The 17,903-nt window shown below is 44.9% G+C and overlaps 1 protein-coding gene across 3 annotated transcripts in view; it reads right to left on the bottom strand.

Annotated features, from left to right (window-relative positions):
* tbc1d22a (TBC1 domain family, member 22a) overlaps positions 1-14,250 on the bottom strand; it is a 490,669-nt gene extending 476,419 nt beyond the window's left edge. For all 3 annotated transcript variants that reach the window (XM_060903060.1, XM_060903062.1, XM_060903061.1), the window contains exons 1-2: positions 14,049-14,250; positions 2,466-2,522 (exon numbers count right to left, since the gene is read on the bottom strand). In XM_060903060.1, the coding sequence (XP_060759043.1) occupies positions 2,466-2,522; positions 14,049-14,110 (119 nt within the window). In that variant the 5' untranslated portion in view covers positions 14,111-14,250. The remainder of the gene's footprint in view (positions 1-2,465; positions 2,523-14,048) is intronic.
* Between the last annotated feature and the right edge of the window lie 3,653 nt (positions 14,251-17,903).

Below are 17,903 nucleotides of genomic sequence, written 5' to 3'. Positions count from 1 at the left end.
ACGGTAAACAATCCAGAACAGCAGGCAAAATCAAGGCAGTAGGTCGAGCGAGGCACAAACAGGCTGTCGTAGACTCGGCAGGATCAAAGACGAGAAACAGGAAATCAGGGATCAGGAAACCAAACAAGGAAATAAGGCTCGGTAAGGCATCAGTAACGCAACTCAATACTTCGCAAAGTAAGTGTGTTTTCACAGTTTTTATATCGGCGCGCTGATTGCGCCTTAATCCTGTGCAGGTGCGAGTTGCTTTACGGCGCACACGAGAGTCCGCTTGGCACGCGCACTGTCCGGAGCACGCCCGAGAGTCTATCTGATGCACGCACCAAGGTACGCAGGTGTGACACTCTTGCATGAAATCAGTACAAAAATGAATGTAGATATAAATATCTTATGCCAAATTATTATGGCATGTTACAAAAAAATTAAAGAAAAAAATCAGAGTCCTAATGCAGTTAATGCACGAGTCCGAGTCAAGTCATGAGTCCTTAAAATTAGGGCACGAATCGGACTCGAGTACTACAAGCCTGCCACGTAACAGTAAGGCACTTTTTATACAGTACACACACACACACTGCTGTTTATACTTGGTGAATGTCGAAACGACTTCACATAGGGCCACAACACACCACCTCGTGTGTATTATTTCTATTAACACTTATAACACTTCCCATTAAACCGCTAAGTCAGTGTCAGGATCAGCGACGGGAATAACGGCGTTAGAAATAAACGGCGTTACTAACGGCGTTACTTTTTTTTAGTAACGAGTAATCTAACTAATTACTTTTTACATCGTTATAACGCCGTTCCCGTTACTTACAATAAAATACTATGCGTTACTTTATTAAAGCTGTTCTCATCTGGCACGCTGCTCGCTCAGCCTTTCTTTACTCTGCTTTCGTGTGGGGCGGGGAGACACGAGACAACGGCACAGTAAGCCAATCAGAGTAGATTTGGACAACATACGTAGGTAGGCCACGCCTACTGCACTACTGCGCGCTCTTTCAATCGGAAGACCCAGTGATGGCGAGCGGTCAGCCCAGCACTGCGCTTTCATACTGGAAATACAGCCAGGACTTTTCATTACTTGAAATAAAAGGCAAGAGTGTTTACGTGCAATGCACATTATGTCGAGGAACAAAGCGTTTGTCCTCGTCAGTGGCCAGTAATTAGTAACAATTTTAATAACTACAAAAATATCTTCAATTTGATAGATGTCTTCTCACATTGTCCCACAAAAATATTAATATAGTGTCGATAACATTCCTGATTGGTTCTGTTAAGTGCCCATTTCAGTCATTAAACACATTTAACATTCACTTTTATTATGATTACACTAATTGAATTTAATTTGATTTTTTTTTGGGGGGGGTAACAAAATGTAACGGAATAATTACTTTCCCTGGTAATTAGTTACTTTAATGACAAAGTAACTCCATTACTAACTCATTTACTTTTTGGGAAAAGTAACTAGTAACTATAACTAATTACTTTTTGAAAGTAACGTGCCCAACACTGGTCAGGATATTCCTTTGGTTTTCAGTAGCTTACAGTACATTATGCACACATTTCTGACTGACGTAATAAAATGTTTAAATGTTACAGTAATCCCGTTGTGGCAGCGGGGGCGTGGTCAAGCGCCGGTCTGTGACCGGAGGGTGGAGTCAGGGAAGGCAAGTGGCAGAATCACTACACCTGATGTCAATTAACCTGTGTTTGTGTGTCTTCCCAGTGACCGCGCCCTATATAAAGAGAGAGAGAGAGCAGAGGAAGTGAGCTCTCTCCCCAGCCAGACGACTTGTGTGCGCGCGCACGGCTGAGAGAGTGATTTTTGCGTCTGAAAAGAGCAAAATAAACCAAGTTATTGAACTTTATTCTGGCCTGACGTCTTTCTGTGCTCGGTCCCGGGTTTCGGCACCACTGTGGCAGTTCGTAGGAGGGGGAGGAGCACAGAAAGACGGCAGGCCAGAATAAAGTTCAATAACTTTGTTTATTTTGCTCTTTTCAGACGCAAAAATCACTCTCTCAGCCGTGCACGCGCACACGCACAAGTCATCTGGCTGGGGAGAGAGAGCTCACTTCCTCTGCTCTCTCTCTCTCTTTATATAGGGCGCGGTCACTGGGAAGACACACAAACACAAACAGGTTAATTGACATCAGATGTAGTGATTCTGCCACTTACCTTCCCTGACTCCGCCCTCCGGTCACAGACCGGCGCTTGACCACGCCCCCGCTGCCACACCCGTATTATAAAAACTTGGAATTCGAAAAATGTAGCATGGTCAAGGCTTTGGCTCACACAACGTCCATTCAGGGTCATTTGCCCAAAATATTTCAGAGCCCCGGTGCTTGAGTGAAGCTTTTTATAAGAAGAACATTTACGTAACATGAACAGAACTAGAATAAATTATCACATCTCCTCCTGGTCTGTACAGCTTATAATAATAATAATAACATTAAACACTTACTTAGCGTGGAGGAGAGGATCAAATGGAGGATGCTGGGCTCCATAAACGTGCTGTATACTGCAAACAGGAAAACAGAAACACACCTTTGGTTAGTGTACATTCTCAGCTACTTTTCCTCATTAATGATCCATTTTCAGAGGCACAAAATTCTCACGACAGAACTCTTTCAAATCCACCTTTTTTAATATGTCTGGACTGACAGGCCTACTTCACATTCATTAGCGCAACACTCACTCCTAATCCACATGCACGAGGTCATTTTCTTGTTGAAAACATTTTAAAAAATCAAATCAATTCAATTCAATTCAAATGCTATTGTGTTCCTTAAAAACGCTCCTGAACATACAGGGAAACACATCACGGTTCATTCTCACACGTCAGTGACATACAAGCCTTTTGTTAATGGTGTTTATGAGGGAAAGGAGTAGATCTGGAGGATCCTCAGACAGAGTGTTTTGGTAAACTGGGATGTATGGATGCTGTCAGTCCCCACTCGAGTTTGTTGACGGTGTAGTGGCTGGCCTGCTTTATGTCCCGGGGCTCCCTCATGCCTGTTTCTCCTTCTGGCTCTCCCCTTTTAGTTACGCTGTCATAGTTAGTTGCCGGACTCCCTGCTTGTACTCAGTGCAATACGTATACTGTTCCGCCTTATTCAGGTGACGTTGGGCATACCTAACCAGGCTTTCGTCTAAACCGGGGAACAGGGGCGCTGCACCCTCTTACCGAAATGCCGATTGAACCCCAAGTCACACTCAGGCCATGCACTTATATGCTACTGCACAACATGCAATCTTTCTCAAAACGATCTTTTCTCCGTGAAAACATCCCAGCAACACCACGTGACAATGTGTCTGATCATCAAATATGTTATAATTACTCCAAAAATATTCCAATCATAGTAGATACACCGCCAGACAGTGCAAAAACAATCCGAATTGGCGTTTCCCAGACTGAGGCGCCATGTTTAGTTGTTTACTTGTCGCAGCTGCTCTCGCGAGATTTGACATGGGTTACATACAAGGTCAGCTGACTTGTAGAGTGAGATTTCTCGAGACTGAATGACCTTTCACCCACCGGCGCGGGAGCTTTTGACAGAAGTAGTTCGCGAGTTGTTTTTGTTGACACTTGGGCATTTAAAGATGTCATCCCGCGGCACGAAACGGAAGAAAGACAAAGACTGTCCGGGGCAGAAGAAGATTACTTCTTTCTTTTTCAATGTTGACAAACAATTTATTACAATTTCCCTCTCAGATAGCCTCAGAATGTCCCATTGTAGCCTCAATTTTTCAAAGGCTTCGCACGGTGGGGGGGTGGACAACCCCCCCCCGGTCGCTTCGCTCCCTCACCATGGTGAGCGCCCTCAGACTAAATTTTTCGAGAAAAACCCCTGCTAACAACCTGTGGTTTTCTCCCTCTCTCTCTCTCCTCCTCTTCAAATCTGTCCCTCTGAGTTACATGTCGGTCCTGGGATCGAGACGCTGACCTCTTCTGCTCCTCGGACCTGCCTGATCCATCCTGGTGCCCTGTGTCTGGTTGGAGTCTCATCGCATCGCTCCTGTGGAGGGTGGCCCCATGTGGACAGTTGGGGGTCGCGCCTGGAGGACGCTCTGGACTCTTGCAGTGGTGCTTTTGTGGCTGGAGACTGCAGCTGACTTGCTGACTTTGGGACTGCGGTTGTCGTGAACGGTTTTGCGCTCGGGTTTCCGTCGGTGGGGGGGGCTATAGCATCAACAAAGCTGACTTCATGTTAAAACTGTTAATGTTATAGTCATGTTGTCTGTTGTTGCCCAAATGAGGATGGGTTCCTCATTTGGGCAACCGTCGCCACAGGCGTGCTCAGTGGGGATAGATTAGGGATCAAATTAGCTCAATGTTTATTGTTAAAGCGCGATACAAATAAACTTGACTTGACATACCGTACTGTATTATAATGACAAGTGTTTAACTGGGAAATACGCCACTCATATTTTTCACACGAGCTCCATCCGGGACATGGAGAACCAAAACCATGACATAAATCTCTATAGGTCACTCGTGAGGAAATCAATGAATTGTTTTGATAAATTTGGGCACTTTGTGAATGTGTCTGTATAATTAAAAGAAAATCACACGCTGGTGTGAAGATATGAAGTTTATCTTCTCGTGTTGAAAAACTTGCATTTTTCATATGAAATACATCGCAGATCTCAGGGACATTTAAATAATATTGGCTGGCTGTTTTTCATGGGATATCAGATATATTCAGCTAGCATGATATTGAATGAGTTGAAGACAAGTAGCTCAATTGAATATATCTGATAGACCAAGAAAAAAAAATCCAGCCAATATTATTATCTCATTTCATTATCTGTAGCCGCTTTATCCTGTTCTACAGGGTCGCAGGCAAGCTGGAGCCTATCCCAGCTGACTACGGGCGAAAGGCGGGGTACACCCTGGACAAGTCGCCAGGTCATCACAGGGCTGACACATAGACACAGACAACCATTCACACTCACATTCACACCTACGGTCAATTAATGCCGCTTTTCCACTACCAACGCGGCTGAGTCGGGCTGAGCCGTGCCGTGCTGAGTTGGGCTGAGTCGAGCTGAGCGGGGCTATTGAAGTTGCATTTCGACTACAACCGCGCTGAACCGTGCTGGCTGGAAGTGGGTGGACACATTGGGTGGAGTTAGCGAAAGTGGGTGGACGTCACGTGATGTCGTTAGGCGGGTCAAACAGTGACATCAGTGACCTTTTAAGCGGTAGTCTCACGACCCGGATAGTAAACAATAAACATGGAGGACATGGAGTCGTTAGTGTTGCTGGTCTTGGTGCTGTGGCTTGTTGTCACCGACAACGCCAACAGATACTGGCAAGAGCGTATAGATGAGGCGAGGCGCATAAGGCTTCAGAAATTCTCGTAATTCGTAATTCTTCTTCTTCCGGTTTTACAGATCCCACCGTGCTCGCAGGGCGTGTGTGGGCATGTGAGGACACTCCTCCTCACCAATCAGTGCACAGGGGAGTGTCTGCTCACGCCCCCAGCCTCACTCAGCTCGCTTTGGCTCGCTTCAGCCCCACTTCAAAACGGTGCGAGTTTTAGGGGCTAAGCAGGGCTGAAGCGATCTGAGTCGTGCTGTTCTTTGGTAGTCGAAACGCGAGCCGTGTCGGGCTGAAGTGAGCTGAAAAAGGGTAGTGGAAAAGGGCCATTAGAGTCACCAGTTAACCTAACCTGCATGTCTTTGGACTGTGGGGGAAACCAGAGCACCCAGAGGAAACCCACACGGACACGGGGAGAACATGCAAACTCCACACAGAAAGGCCCTCGCCAGCCACGGGGCTCGAACCCGGACCTTCTTGCTGTGAGGCGACAGCGCTAACCACTACACCACCATGCCACCCCCAATATTATTATTATACATACCGGTACACACACTCTTTATATCAGCACTCTCAAAGGCCAACACTAGCTTAAGCTGGGCATACACTGTGCGATTTTTTCAATCGCGGTATTCAGCTGCTGCTCACACTGTACGAGTGAATCGCAGGGGTAAACAGCACGCAGCTTACGATTCCTGTTCTCACACTATACGATCCGATGCTCGGATGCGATGCTCAGGATTTCAAACAGGTTTGATTTTCATCCGATCGATCGGGAGGAGGTCGTGAGGTGTTAATCGCTTGTCGTTACCCCATGTATACTACACGATCCGAGACGCACGATTGAGCCAAAACTCGGCCCGATCTCCAAAATAGTTGCACGAGTGAAAATCATGTCAAAATCGGGCCAAAAATCGCACAGTCTATGCCCAGCATTACCCGTGACCCAGTGCCGTTAGCGGTAATTGGAAGTGACCTTCCAGCCAGTGTAGCATTGAGCAAGAGTGTTAACGAAGGCCAATGCGAGCTTAGCCGCGACTCGTCGTTGTTGGTGTGGCAGTCCAGTTACCTTCCAGCAGGTGTCGTGTTAGCGAAGGCCAACTTTAGCACAGTCAACCCAAATATTATTATTTTCACCTGTATAATTTACTTACTTAGTTTTAAAATCAACATCAACAGCGGGGCGACCTGGCAGCCAAAATTTTCTCAAAATCTTCCGTTTTTAATGAAGCAAACCTGGTCGCCATGTGTGTCTACAAACGGTCACTGTCGCCCACTCGTGCGGAAGTTTTACTTCTCCGACGTGTTACGTCATGTTGCCTTGACAACCATGCAGTATCATAAACCATATTCAACGCTCATTCTCCATTGGGTAGAGTGGCGTAATACACGGAGGATAAGCGATATGCTAACAATATTGCATGCTATCAATAAAACCACAAGACGACGTTTTTATTCCATGGAAAAAGCGTCCTGTATGTATAATAATTCCTGATATTTTACTCCGATGGCGTCACTCCCAGCGTCTTCCCGCTGACTTTGTCAAAATGGCAAACCGGGTCAAATTTAAATTCTCTTGATTAACTTGCACATGTTTTGTTGGTGTGTCCATATAATATAAAGAGCATTACATGGTGGTGCCAAGAGATGAAGTTTATCTTCTCGTGTTGAAAATATTTTCACCCATTCCCTTCACATACACGTGAATATATTCACCACTTGAAGATAAACTTCATACCTTCGTGCAACTGTGTAAAATCCTTTAAATAGGGGTGTTCACATGGCACATATTTGCATCGATGCTGCACCGATGTATTTTGTTGCGATATATCTTACACCGGTGTAAATTTTGTGGAGCGTTCACACGTCACAAACCTGCTTACTAGAGAGAAGCGTGTTAGCACCGGTGCAGCCCCACTTGCGTTCACATGGCAGTTTTTGCGACCGTGCAAAAACTGCCGTGTTTTAAAAACGAAAATGATAGTAATAATTAAAAACGATAGTAATAATGCGGAAATGAAATATGCACATGCGTGAAAACGTACTTCCTTTTCCCGGTTGTCATGGCATCACCAAGCGCCAGGAAAACAACGTGGATGAAGACACCGGTGTTGCCAGATACTGCTGACGTTTTCCAGCCCAAAATATGTTCAAATCCGCCAAAATGCACTTAAAACCGCCCAATCTGGCAACACTGGAAGACACGCAGTTCTGTTGTTGTTGATATTCGCCATTTTGGAAGCGCAAAATACCAGGATGCAAATTATGCAATGCCCGTATGTAATCAACTCTCCTCACGCGTAGCGAGTCTACCCCTGGAGCGTTCAGACGTCCCATTTTATATCGGTGCTGCCCCGCAAACTAGCATTTACTCCGGAGTAAATTTCTTAAACCACCTCCCGAGCAGGGTTAGATTTGCACCGGTTTAAGCAGCTTTCAGGGGCGACACCGGTATAACTTTGTACCGTGTGAACGCTCTACCGGGGCAGCCCCGGTGCTACACCGGAGTAAAAGTTGCCGTGTGAACACCCCATAATCATCATCATCATCATCATGATCCCTATTTTGTGTCAAGGTGGCAAACTCAATAAACTAAACTAATGCAGATACAAGCTGAATATTCTGCACACTATTTATTGGGAATAGTGACATTTATTTTTTAAAATATAGTATGAAGCAAATTTGAGACGGCCGTTCAAGATTTTTTTTTTTTTTTGGAATAAATCTGATAATTTGTGGGAGATTTCCACTCTTTTACCCTTCTAATAAAGCTCATCTCTTCCGAAGCTGTTCCTGATTCTGATGGCATGCTGTGATCGCCTGTGGCGTCACCTGATGACATCTAGCAACTTTTTAAGCCACCATTTTCCCCCTGAACAGCTGGCAACTGTGTCTGAATTTGGAAGTGAAAGAGGAACAGCTGAAAGGAGTTCACTATCAAACGTACAGAAGTGTGCACAAGTTTAGGCACCCTCATATCTATCCTCCTGGGAACCAAGAAAAAAAATGTCTCTCTCAATTTCTCTTTTGTTGTGATTTCCTTACAAGGAATTTCCCAGCAACCTCCGAGTCATATGATATATTATCGGAAAGCCCAGGGTGTACTTTTTACAAGACACCAAGATTCAAGTGAATCGCTTGAAAGAGTAAGAGGGTGTGCACGTAAAACAAATGTCAACTACAGAGGACACAAGTCTATGGGTTGGTTCTCAGGAGGAAACACACACACACTTTTTTTTTTTAGGGGGGGCCTTACTTCTATCGTTTTACTTCTACATTATCAAGTCAGTCCAAAATCACTGTAGATTTCCAAACATTAGTTTTCCAGAACAAAATGTGACAGAGAAATGTCACTGGTCAGACATCCATCCATCAATTAATTATCTGGAGCCTATCCCAGCTGACTACGGGCGAAAGGTGGGGTACACCCCGGACAAGTCGCCAGGTCATCACAGGGCTGACACATAGACACAGACAACCATTCACACTCACATTCACACCTACGGTCAATTTATAGTCACCAGTTAACCTAACCTGCATGTCTTTGGACTGTGGGGGAAACCGGAGCACCCGGAGGAAACCCACGCGGACACGGGGAGAACATGCAAACTCCACACAGAAAGGCCCTCGCCTTTCTGGTCACGGGGCTCGAGCCCGGACCTTCTTGCTGTGAGGTGACCGTGCTAACCACTAAACCACCGTGCTGCCCACTGCTCAGACAAAATAATAATAATAATAAAACAGAATGAAGGCTACTGGGATTTGTTACAAAATGAAGAAGCAAGTGTGACAGTCCAAGTGTCCAGAAGAACTGTGGCTGGTTCAGCAAGATGCTCATTAAAGCCTACAGCTCATTTCCTTCTAAAACTGCACTCACTCAGGCTGGCACGGTGGTGTAGTGGTTAGCAATGTCGCCTCACAGCAAGAAGGTTCTGGGTTCGAGCCCAGCCGCCAACAGGGGTCTTTCTGTGTGGAGTTTGCATGTTCCCCCCCATGTCTGTGTGGGTTTCCTCTGGGTGCTCCGGGTTCCCCCACAGTCCAAAGACATGCAGTTAGGTTAACATGAGGCAACTATAAGCCTGAAGTGCTCTTGAGCAAGGTACTTAACCTTGACCGCTCCCCGGGTGCTGTAGTATGGCCATCCACTGCTCTGGGTGTGTGCACGCGTGTGTTTTCTGCTTCAGATGGGTTAAATGCAGAGGATGACTCTCACTGTGCCTGAAGTGTGCATGTGACAAATAAAGGTTTCTTCTTTTTTCTTCATTGTACCTGAGACTACGATTTTTGTTCTTCAAGCAAAGAGTTGTCACACAGAATATTGACTTTGGTTCATTTACAGTGGTGCTTGAAAGTTTGTGAACCCTTTAGAATTTTCTACATTTCTGCATAAATATGACCTAAAACATCATCAGATTTTCACACAAGTCCTAAAAGTAGATAAAGAGAACCCAGTTAAACAAATGAGACAAAAATATTATACTTGGTCATTTATTTATTGAGGAAAATGATCCAATATTACATATCTGTGAGTGGCAAAAGTATGTGAACCTTTGCTTTCAGTATCTGGTGTGACCCCCTTGTGCAGCAATAACTGCAACTAAACGTTTGCGGTAACTGTTGATCAGTCCTGCACACTGGCTTGGAGGAATTTTAGCCCATTCCTCCGTACAGAACAGCTTCAACTCTGGGATGTTGGTGGGTTTCCTCACATGAACTGCTCGCTTCAGGTCCTTCCACAACATTTCGATTGGATTAAGGTCAGGACTTTGACTTGGCCATTCCAAAGCATTCACTTTATTCTTCTTTAACCATTCTTTGGTAGAACGACTTGTGTGCTTAGGGTCGTTGTCTTGCTGCATGACCCACCTTCTCTTGAGATTCAGTTCATGGACAGATGTCCTGATATTTTCCTTTAGAATTCACTGGTATAATTCAGAATTCATTGTTCCATCAATGATGGCAAGCCGTCCTGGCCCAGATGCAGCAAAACAGGCCCAAACCATGATACTACCACCACCATGTTTCACAGATGGGATAAGGCTCTTATGCTGGAATGCAGTGTTTTCCTTTCTCCAAACATAACGCTTCTCATTTAAACCAAAAAGTTCTATTTTGGTCTCATCCGTCCACAAAACATTTTTCCAATAACCTTCTGGCTTGTCCACGTGATCTTTAGCAAACTGCAGACGAGCAGCAATGTTCTTTTTGGAGAGCAGTGGTTTTCTCCTTGCAACCCTGCCATGCACACCATTGCTGTTCAGTGTTCTCCTGATGGTGGACTCATGAACATTAACCAATGTGAGAGAGGCCTTCAGTTGCTTAGAAGTTACCCTGCCTGATCCATCCTGGTGCCCTGTGTCTGGTTGGAGTCTCATCACATCACTCCTGTGGAAGACAGCCCCATGTGGACAGTTGACAGTCACACTTGGAGGACGTTCTGGACACTTACAGAAATGCTTTTACGGCTGAGAACTACAGTTGACTTCCTAACTTTAGGATTGCAGTTTCATGAACAGTTTTGCACTCAAGTTTCCATCAACGAAACTGACTTCATGTTAAAACTGTTAATATTATAGTCAGGCTGTCTGTTGTTGCCCAAATGAAGATGGATTCCCTTTTGAGTCTGGTTCCTCTTGAGGTTTCTTCCTCATGTCGTCTGAGGGAGTTTTTCCTTGCCACAGGCTTGCTCATTGGGGATGGATTTGGGATAAAATTAGCTCATGTTTCAAGTCATTCAAGTTCTGTAAAGCTGCTTTGCGACAATGTTTATTGTTAAAAGCGCTATAGAAATAAACTTGATTTGACTTGACCCTGGGGTCCTTTGTGACCTTGCCGACTATTACACGCCTTGCTCTTGGAGTGATCTTTGTTGGTTGACCACTCCTGGGGAGGGTAACAATGGTCTTGAATTTCCTCCATTTGTACACAATCTGTCTGACTGTGGATTGGAGGAGTCTAAACTCTTTAGAGATGGTTTTGTAACCTTTTCCAGCCTGATGAGCATCAACAACGCTTTTTCTGAGGTCCTCAGAAATCTCCTTTGTTCGTGCCATGATACACTTCCACAAACATGTGTTGTGAAGATCAGACTTTGATAGATCCCTGTTCTTTAAATAAAACAGGGTGCCCACTCACACCTGATTGTCGTCCCATTGATTGAAAACACCTGACTCTAATTTCACCTTCAAATTGCCACTCACAGATATGTAATATTGGATCATTTTCCTCAATAAATAAATGACCAAGTATAATATTTTTGTCTCATTTGTTTAACTGGGTTCTCTTTATCTACTTTTAGGACTTGTGTGAAAATCTGATGTTTTAGGTCATATTTATGCAGAAAATTCTATCAAAAATTCTAAAGGGTTCACAAACTTTCAAGCACCACTGTATTACTGTTTACTGCTCTTTCTAGTCTCATCTCATTATCTCTAGCCGCTTTACCCTGTTCTACAGGGTCGCAGGCAAGCTGGAGCCTATACCAGCTGACTACGGGCGAAAGGCGGGGTACACCCTGGACAAGTCATCACAGGGCTGACACATAGACACAGACAACCATTCACACTCACATTCACACCTACGCTCAATTTATAGTCACCAGTTAACCTAACCTGCATGTCTTTGGACTGTGGGGGAAACCGGAGCACCTGGAGGAAACCCACGCAGACACGGGGAGAACATGCAAACTCCGCACAGAAAGGCCCTCGCCTTTCTGGTCACGGGGCTCGAACCTGGACCTTCTTGCTGTGAGGCGACAGCGCTAACCACTACACCACCGTGCCGCCCCGCTCTTTATAGTATTTTAGAAAAATAAATCTTTGTCACATGCACACTTCAAGCACAGTAAGAGTCATCCTGTGCATTTAACCCATCTGAAGCAGTAAACGCACAGCATACTACAGCGCCCGGGGAGCGGTCAGAGTCAGGGGTTAAGTACCTTGCTCAAGGGCACTTCAGCCCATGTTAACCTAACTGCATGTCTTTGGACTGTTGAGGAAACTGGATCACCCAGACACAGCGAGAACTCCACACAGAAAGGCCCCTGCAGGCCGCTGGGCTCGAACCCAGAACCTTCTTGCCGTGAGGCGTCAGTATTAACCAGTACACCAACATTTAACTTCACTCTTTTTGAAGGCATCTTTGCTGTCTAGCATGTGCCTGTAGAGCCATCTCATCTCATCTCATTATCTCTAGCCACTTTATCCTGTTCTACAGGATCGCAGGCAAGCTGGAGCCTATCCCAGCTGACTACGGGTGAAAGGCGGGATACACCCTGGACAAGTCGCCAGGTCATCACAGGGCTGACACATAGACACAGACAACCATTCACACTCACATTCACACCTACGCTCAATTTATGCCGCTTTTCCACTACCAAAGCGGCTGAGTTGGGCTGAGCCGTGCCGTGCTGAGTTGGGCTGAGTCGAGCTGAGCCGTGCCGTGCTGAGTCGAGCTGAGTGGGGCTGTTGGAGTTGCATTTCGACTACAACCACGCTGAACCATGCTGGCTGGAAGTGGGTGGACACATTGGGTGGAGTTAGCGAAAGTGGGTGGATGTCACGTGATGTCGTTAGGCAGCGCAAACAGTGACATCAGTGAGCTTTTAAGCGGTAGTCTCACGACCCGGATAGTAAACAATAAACATGGAGGACATGGAGTCGTTAGTGTTGCTGGTCTTGGTGCTGTGGCTTGTTGTCACCGACAACGCCAACAGATACTGGCAAGAGCGTATAGATGAGGCGAGGCGCATAAGGCTTCAGAAATTCTCGTAATTCTTCTTCTTCCGGGTTTACGGTGTTTACAGATCCCAGCGTGCTCGCGGGGCGTGTGTGGGCATGTGAGGACACTCCTCCTCACCAATCAGTGCACAGGGGAGTGTCTCCTCACGCCCCTAGCCCCACTCGGCTCGGTTTGGCTCGCTTCAGCCCCACTCCAAAACCATGCGAGTTTTGGGGGCTGAGTAGGGCTGAAGCGAGCTGAGTCGTGCTGTTCTTAGATAGTCGAAACGCGAGCCGTGTCGGGCTGAAGTGAGCTGAAAAAGGGTAGTGGAAAAGGGCCATTAGAGTCACCAGTTAACCTAACCTGCATGTCTTTGGACTGTGGGGGAAACCGGAGCACCCGGAGGAAACCCACGCGGACACGGGGAGAACATGCAAACTCCGCACAGAAAGGCCCTCGCCTTTCTGGTCACGGGGCTCGAACCTGGACCTTCTGACTGTGAGGCTAAGAAGGTAAAATAAACAGAGTGAAGGAAGCTGAACATGACAATCACAGCTGTTAAATCAACAGTTTGAACACTTTAGACTCGAACTGTGCTGCTGTTCCCTTGCAGATCAACACATCCAGGGTCTTCTGCTCCATCCACAGGTGCTAGATCATCCTGTTTCGTGTCAAACACTTAGAAATTAAAAAAAAGTTCCTAACAGGAGGTGTGACACTGCTGAAACATTACACAAGGCCGACTGTTCGCAGTGTAAGTACAGGAAATGTGTAATTGCTGGAAAAGAAATCTTAGCTAGTCAGAGAGGCTAATCAGCTCGGACTAGGTTCGCTTCCCAGCTCAGCCAAAGCGTGTGGAAAAGCTCACAACATGCGATCACAACCAGCAAGTGGACAAAACGCCCCTCGCCATTTCTGACATCTTTCATTCAAACCTGTAGCACATTTCAACCCATTAGCATTAGCAGCTAATAGCATGTTAGCATGAACACGTCACTTTACCTGCCAGGAACCTTCGCTGTGTTTCTTTTCCAGAACTGTTTTTTACTTCCGTCGCTCGACATGTTTTATTCCTCTCTGTACAACACACCATCAACACTTCAAACGACTAATACACTCTCCAAATAACCCACACTTGCTGTATTTACATTACATTAGCTATCTTTCCCCTCTTCGTAAACTCAGAAAGCCGCCATGTTGGTGCAGCCCTACAGGGAGCAAATCGCGAGCTGATTGGTTAGACTGAGAAAGTCCAAAGTGAGCTGACCAATCAGAGAGCACTGGCTGGCCAATCAGAAGTGAGCACTACTGGAAGTCTGCTGTCAGCAAAAATACCCAGCTGGATCTCAGTCAGTCTATGACTTCTACTTTTACTTGAGAAAAAATAATAGGTTTGTTTGTTTCTTTGGTTTGGTTTGGTGAAAAGCTAACATGGAAGGTTCACTTACAGTGGTGCTTGAAAGTTTGTGAACCCTTTAGAATTTTCAATAGAAATTTCTGCATAAATATGACCTAAAACATCATCAGATTTTCACACAAGTCCTAAAAGTAGATAAAAAGAACCCAGTTAAACAAATGAGACAAAAATATTATACTTAGTCATTTATTTATTGAGGTTGGCATGGTGGTGTAGTGGTTAGCGCTGTCGCCTCACAGCAAGAAGGTCCAGGTTCGAGGTCCGGGTTCGAGCCCCATGGCCGGCGAGGGCTTTTCTGTGTGGAGTTTGCATGTTGTCCGCGTGGGTTTCCTCTGGGTGCTCCGGTTTCCCCCACAGTCCAAAGACATGCAGGTTAGGTTAACTGGTGACTCTAAATTGACCGTAGGTGTGAATGGTTGTCTGTGTCTATGTGTCGGCCCTGTGATGACCTGGCGACTTGTCCAGGGTGTACCCCGCCTTTCGCCCGTAGTCAGCTGGGATAGGCTCCAGCTTGCCTGCGACCCTGTCGAACAGGATAAAGCAGCTAGAGATAATGAGATGAGATTTATTTATTGAGGAAAATGATCCAATATTGCATATCTGTGAGTGGCAAAAGTATGTGAACCTCTAGGATTAGCAGTTAATTTGAAGGTGAAATTCGAGTCAGGTGCTTTCAATCAATGAGATGACAATCAGGTGTGAGTGGGCACCTTGTTTTATTTCAAGAACAGGGATCTATCAAAGTCTGATCTTCACAACACATGTTTGTGGAAGTGTATCATGGCACGAACAAAGGAGATTTCTGAGGACCTCAGAAAAAGCGTTGTTGATGCTTATCAGGCTGGAAAAGGTTACAAAACCGTCTCTAAAGAGTTTGGACTCCACCAATCCACAGTCAGACAGATTGTGTAAAAATGGAGGAAATTCAAGTCCGTTGTTACCCTCCCCAGGAGTGGTCGACCAACAAAGATCACTCCGAGAGCAAGGTGTGTAATAGTCGGCAAGGTCACAAAAGGACCCCAGGGTAATTTCTAAGCAACTGAAGGCCTCTCTCACATTAGTTAATGTTCATGAGTCCACCATCAGGAGGACACTGAACAACAATGGTGTGCATGGCAGGGTTGCCACTGCTCTCCAAAAAGAACATTGCTGCTCATCTGCACTTTGCTAAAGATCACGTGGACAAACCAGAAGCCTGTTGGAAAAATGTTTTGTGGACAGATGAGACCAAAATAGAACGTTTTGGTTTAAATGAGCAGCATTATATTTGGAGAAAGGAAAACACTGCATTCCAGCATAAGAGCCTTATCCCATCTGTGAAACATGGTGGTGGTAGTATCATGGTTTGGGCCTGTTTTGCTGCATCTGGGCCAGGGCGGCTTGCCATCACTGATGGGACAATGAATTCTGAATTATACCAGTGAATTCTAAAGGAAAATGTCAGGACATCTGTCCATGAACTGAATCTCAAGAGAAGGTGGGTCATGCAGCAAGACAACGACTCTAAGCACACAAGTCGTTCTACCAATGAATGGTTAAAGAAGAATAAAGTTAATGTTTTGGAGTGGCCAAGTCAAAGTCCTGACCTTAATCCAATCGAAATGTTGTGGAAGGACCTGAAGTGAGCAGTTCATGTGAGGAAACCCACCAGCATCCCAGAGTTGAAGCTGTTCTGTACGGAGGAATGGGCTAAAATTCCTCCAAGCCGGTGTGCAGGACTGATCAACAGTCACCGGAAATGTTTAGTTGCAGTTATTGCTGCACAAGGGGGTCGCACCAGGTACTGAAAGCAAAGGTTCACGTACTTTTGCCACTCACAGATATGTAATATGGGATCATTTTCTTCAATAAATAAATGATCAAGTATAATATTTTTGTCTCATTTGTTTAACTGGGTTCTCTTTATCTACTTTTAGGACTTGTGTGAAAATCTGATGATGTTTTAGGTCATATTTATGCAGAAATGTAGAAAATTCTAAAGGGTTCACAAACTTTCAAGCACCACTGTAGATAAGGTCAAAAATAAATGCAAAAAGATACTCAATATTCTTTGGTGTTTGACAGGACAAACTTGGGGAACAAGTAGAGTGTCATTAAAAAACCTATATTGATCTCTTTGTAGGTCTGTGTTTGATGATGGATGTTTAGCTTATATGTCTGCAGCAGAATCAAACATTAAAACATTAGATGTACTCCAAGCTCAGGCTTTAAGAATTTGCAGTGGGTCTTTTAAAACATCCCCAGTGTCTTCAGTGCAGGTGGAAATGCCATTTCGAATCAGAAGGCTACCATTGATGATGACATATGGGGTCAGCCTTCAGGGACATTATGACAACCATCCAGCTAAAACTATTACAAAAGATTGTTGGGAACACTGCGAATCTAATTTCTTAAGTTTTGGATGGATAAGTGATGCTAAAGCAGAAAGTATTGGTTTACATCAGCAACAGTACTGCCCAACAGTCCCATCATCACCAGTCCCGCCATGGTTATTCCCATTCCCAGTTGTAGATTTAAATATTCATCAGGAAATAAGAAAGAAATCAAAGGATATATCAGTCAAGGAAATTGTACAAAATTATTTGGATTTTTATTTTTCTAAATATACGTGTATATTTACAGATGGTCTGTGATAACCTGGCGACTTGTCCAGGGTGTACCCCACCTCTCGCCCATAGTCAGCTGGGATAGGCTCCAGCTTACCTGCAACCCTGTAGAACAGGATAAGCGGCTACAGATAATGGATGGATGGATGGATGGATGGATTTACAGATGGTTCTCAAGACCCCAAAAAAGGCTGTGTTGGATCAGCAGTGTATATCCCAAAGAAAGGAGTAAGTTTTTAGAAAAGCGTGACCAACAATGTGACGGTGGATACAACAGAATTGGTGTCAATATTATTGGCCCTGAAATGGATTCATGAAAATGCAATAAACAAAACAGTCATTATCTCAGATAACTATTTTACTCAGCATTGGAAAGTATTCAATCAGGTAAATCATTTCGAACAGATATAATCAATGAAATCTTTCTAACTTTGCGTAAAATAGATTCAAAAAACATTTTAGGTAGTTTTCTTTGGGTACCTGTGCATGTTGGCTTGGAGGGAAATGAACAGGTGGACAAGCTGGCTAAGCAATCACGAAATAATATAAATATAGAATTGCAAATCCCAATCAGTAAGGCAGAGGCTAAGATTTACATCAAGTCCTATGCAAAGTCAGTCTGGCAGGAGTATTGGGATGGCAGTGAAACAGGAAGACATCTATTCTACATTGAAAAACAGGTGAATACTGGAAGGATAGGCGGTAGGAGTCGGAGAGAAGACATCATGATCACCTGTTTAAGAATTGGACATACAGGACTTAACTATTCTCTTAAAAAAATAGGCAAACACCCTACTGTAGCCATCCAGAATCAGTAAAGCATGTAATACTTCA

The sequence above is a fragment of the Neoarius graeffei genome, chromosome 21 (assembly GCF_027579695.1).
Source record: "Neoarius graeffei isolate fNeoGra1 chromosome 21, fNeoGra1.pri, whole genome shotgun sequence".
In the NCBI taxonomy this organism is placed as follows: Eukaryota; Metazoa; Chordata; class Actinopteri; order Siluriformes; family Ariidae; genus Neoarius; species Neoarius graeffei.
Note: the sequence above shows the minus strand (reverse complement) of the source record. Positions and strands in the feature narration are given on the sequence as shown.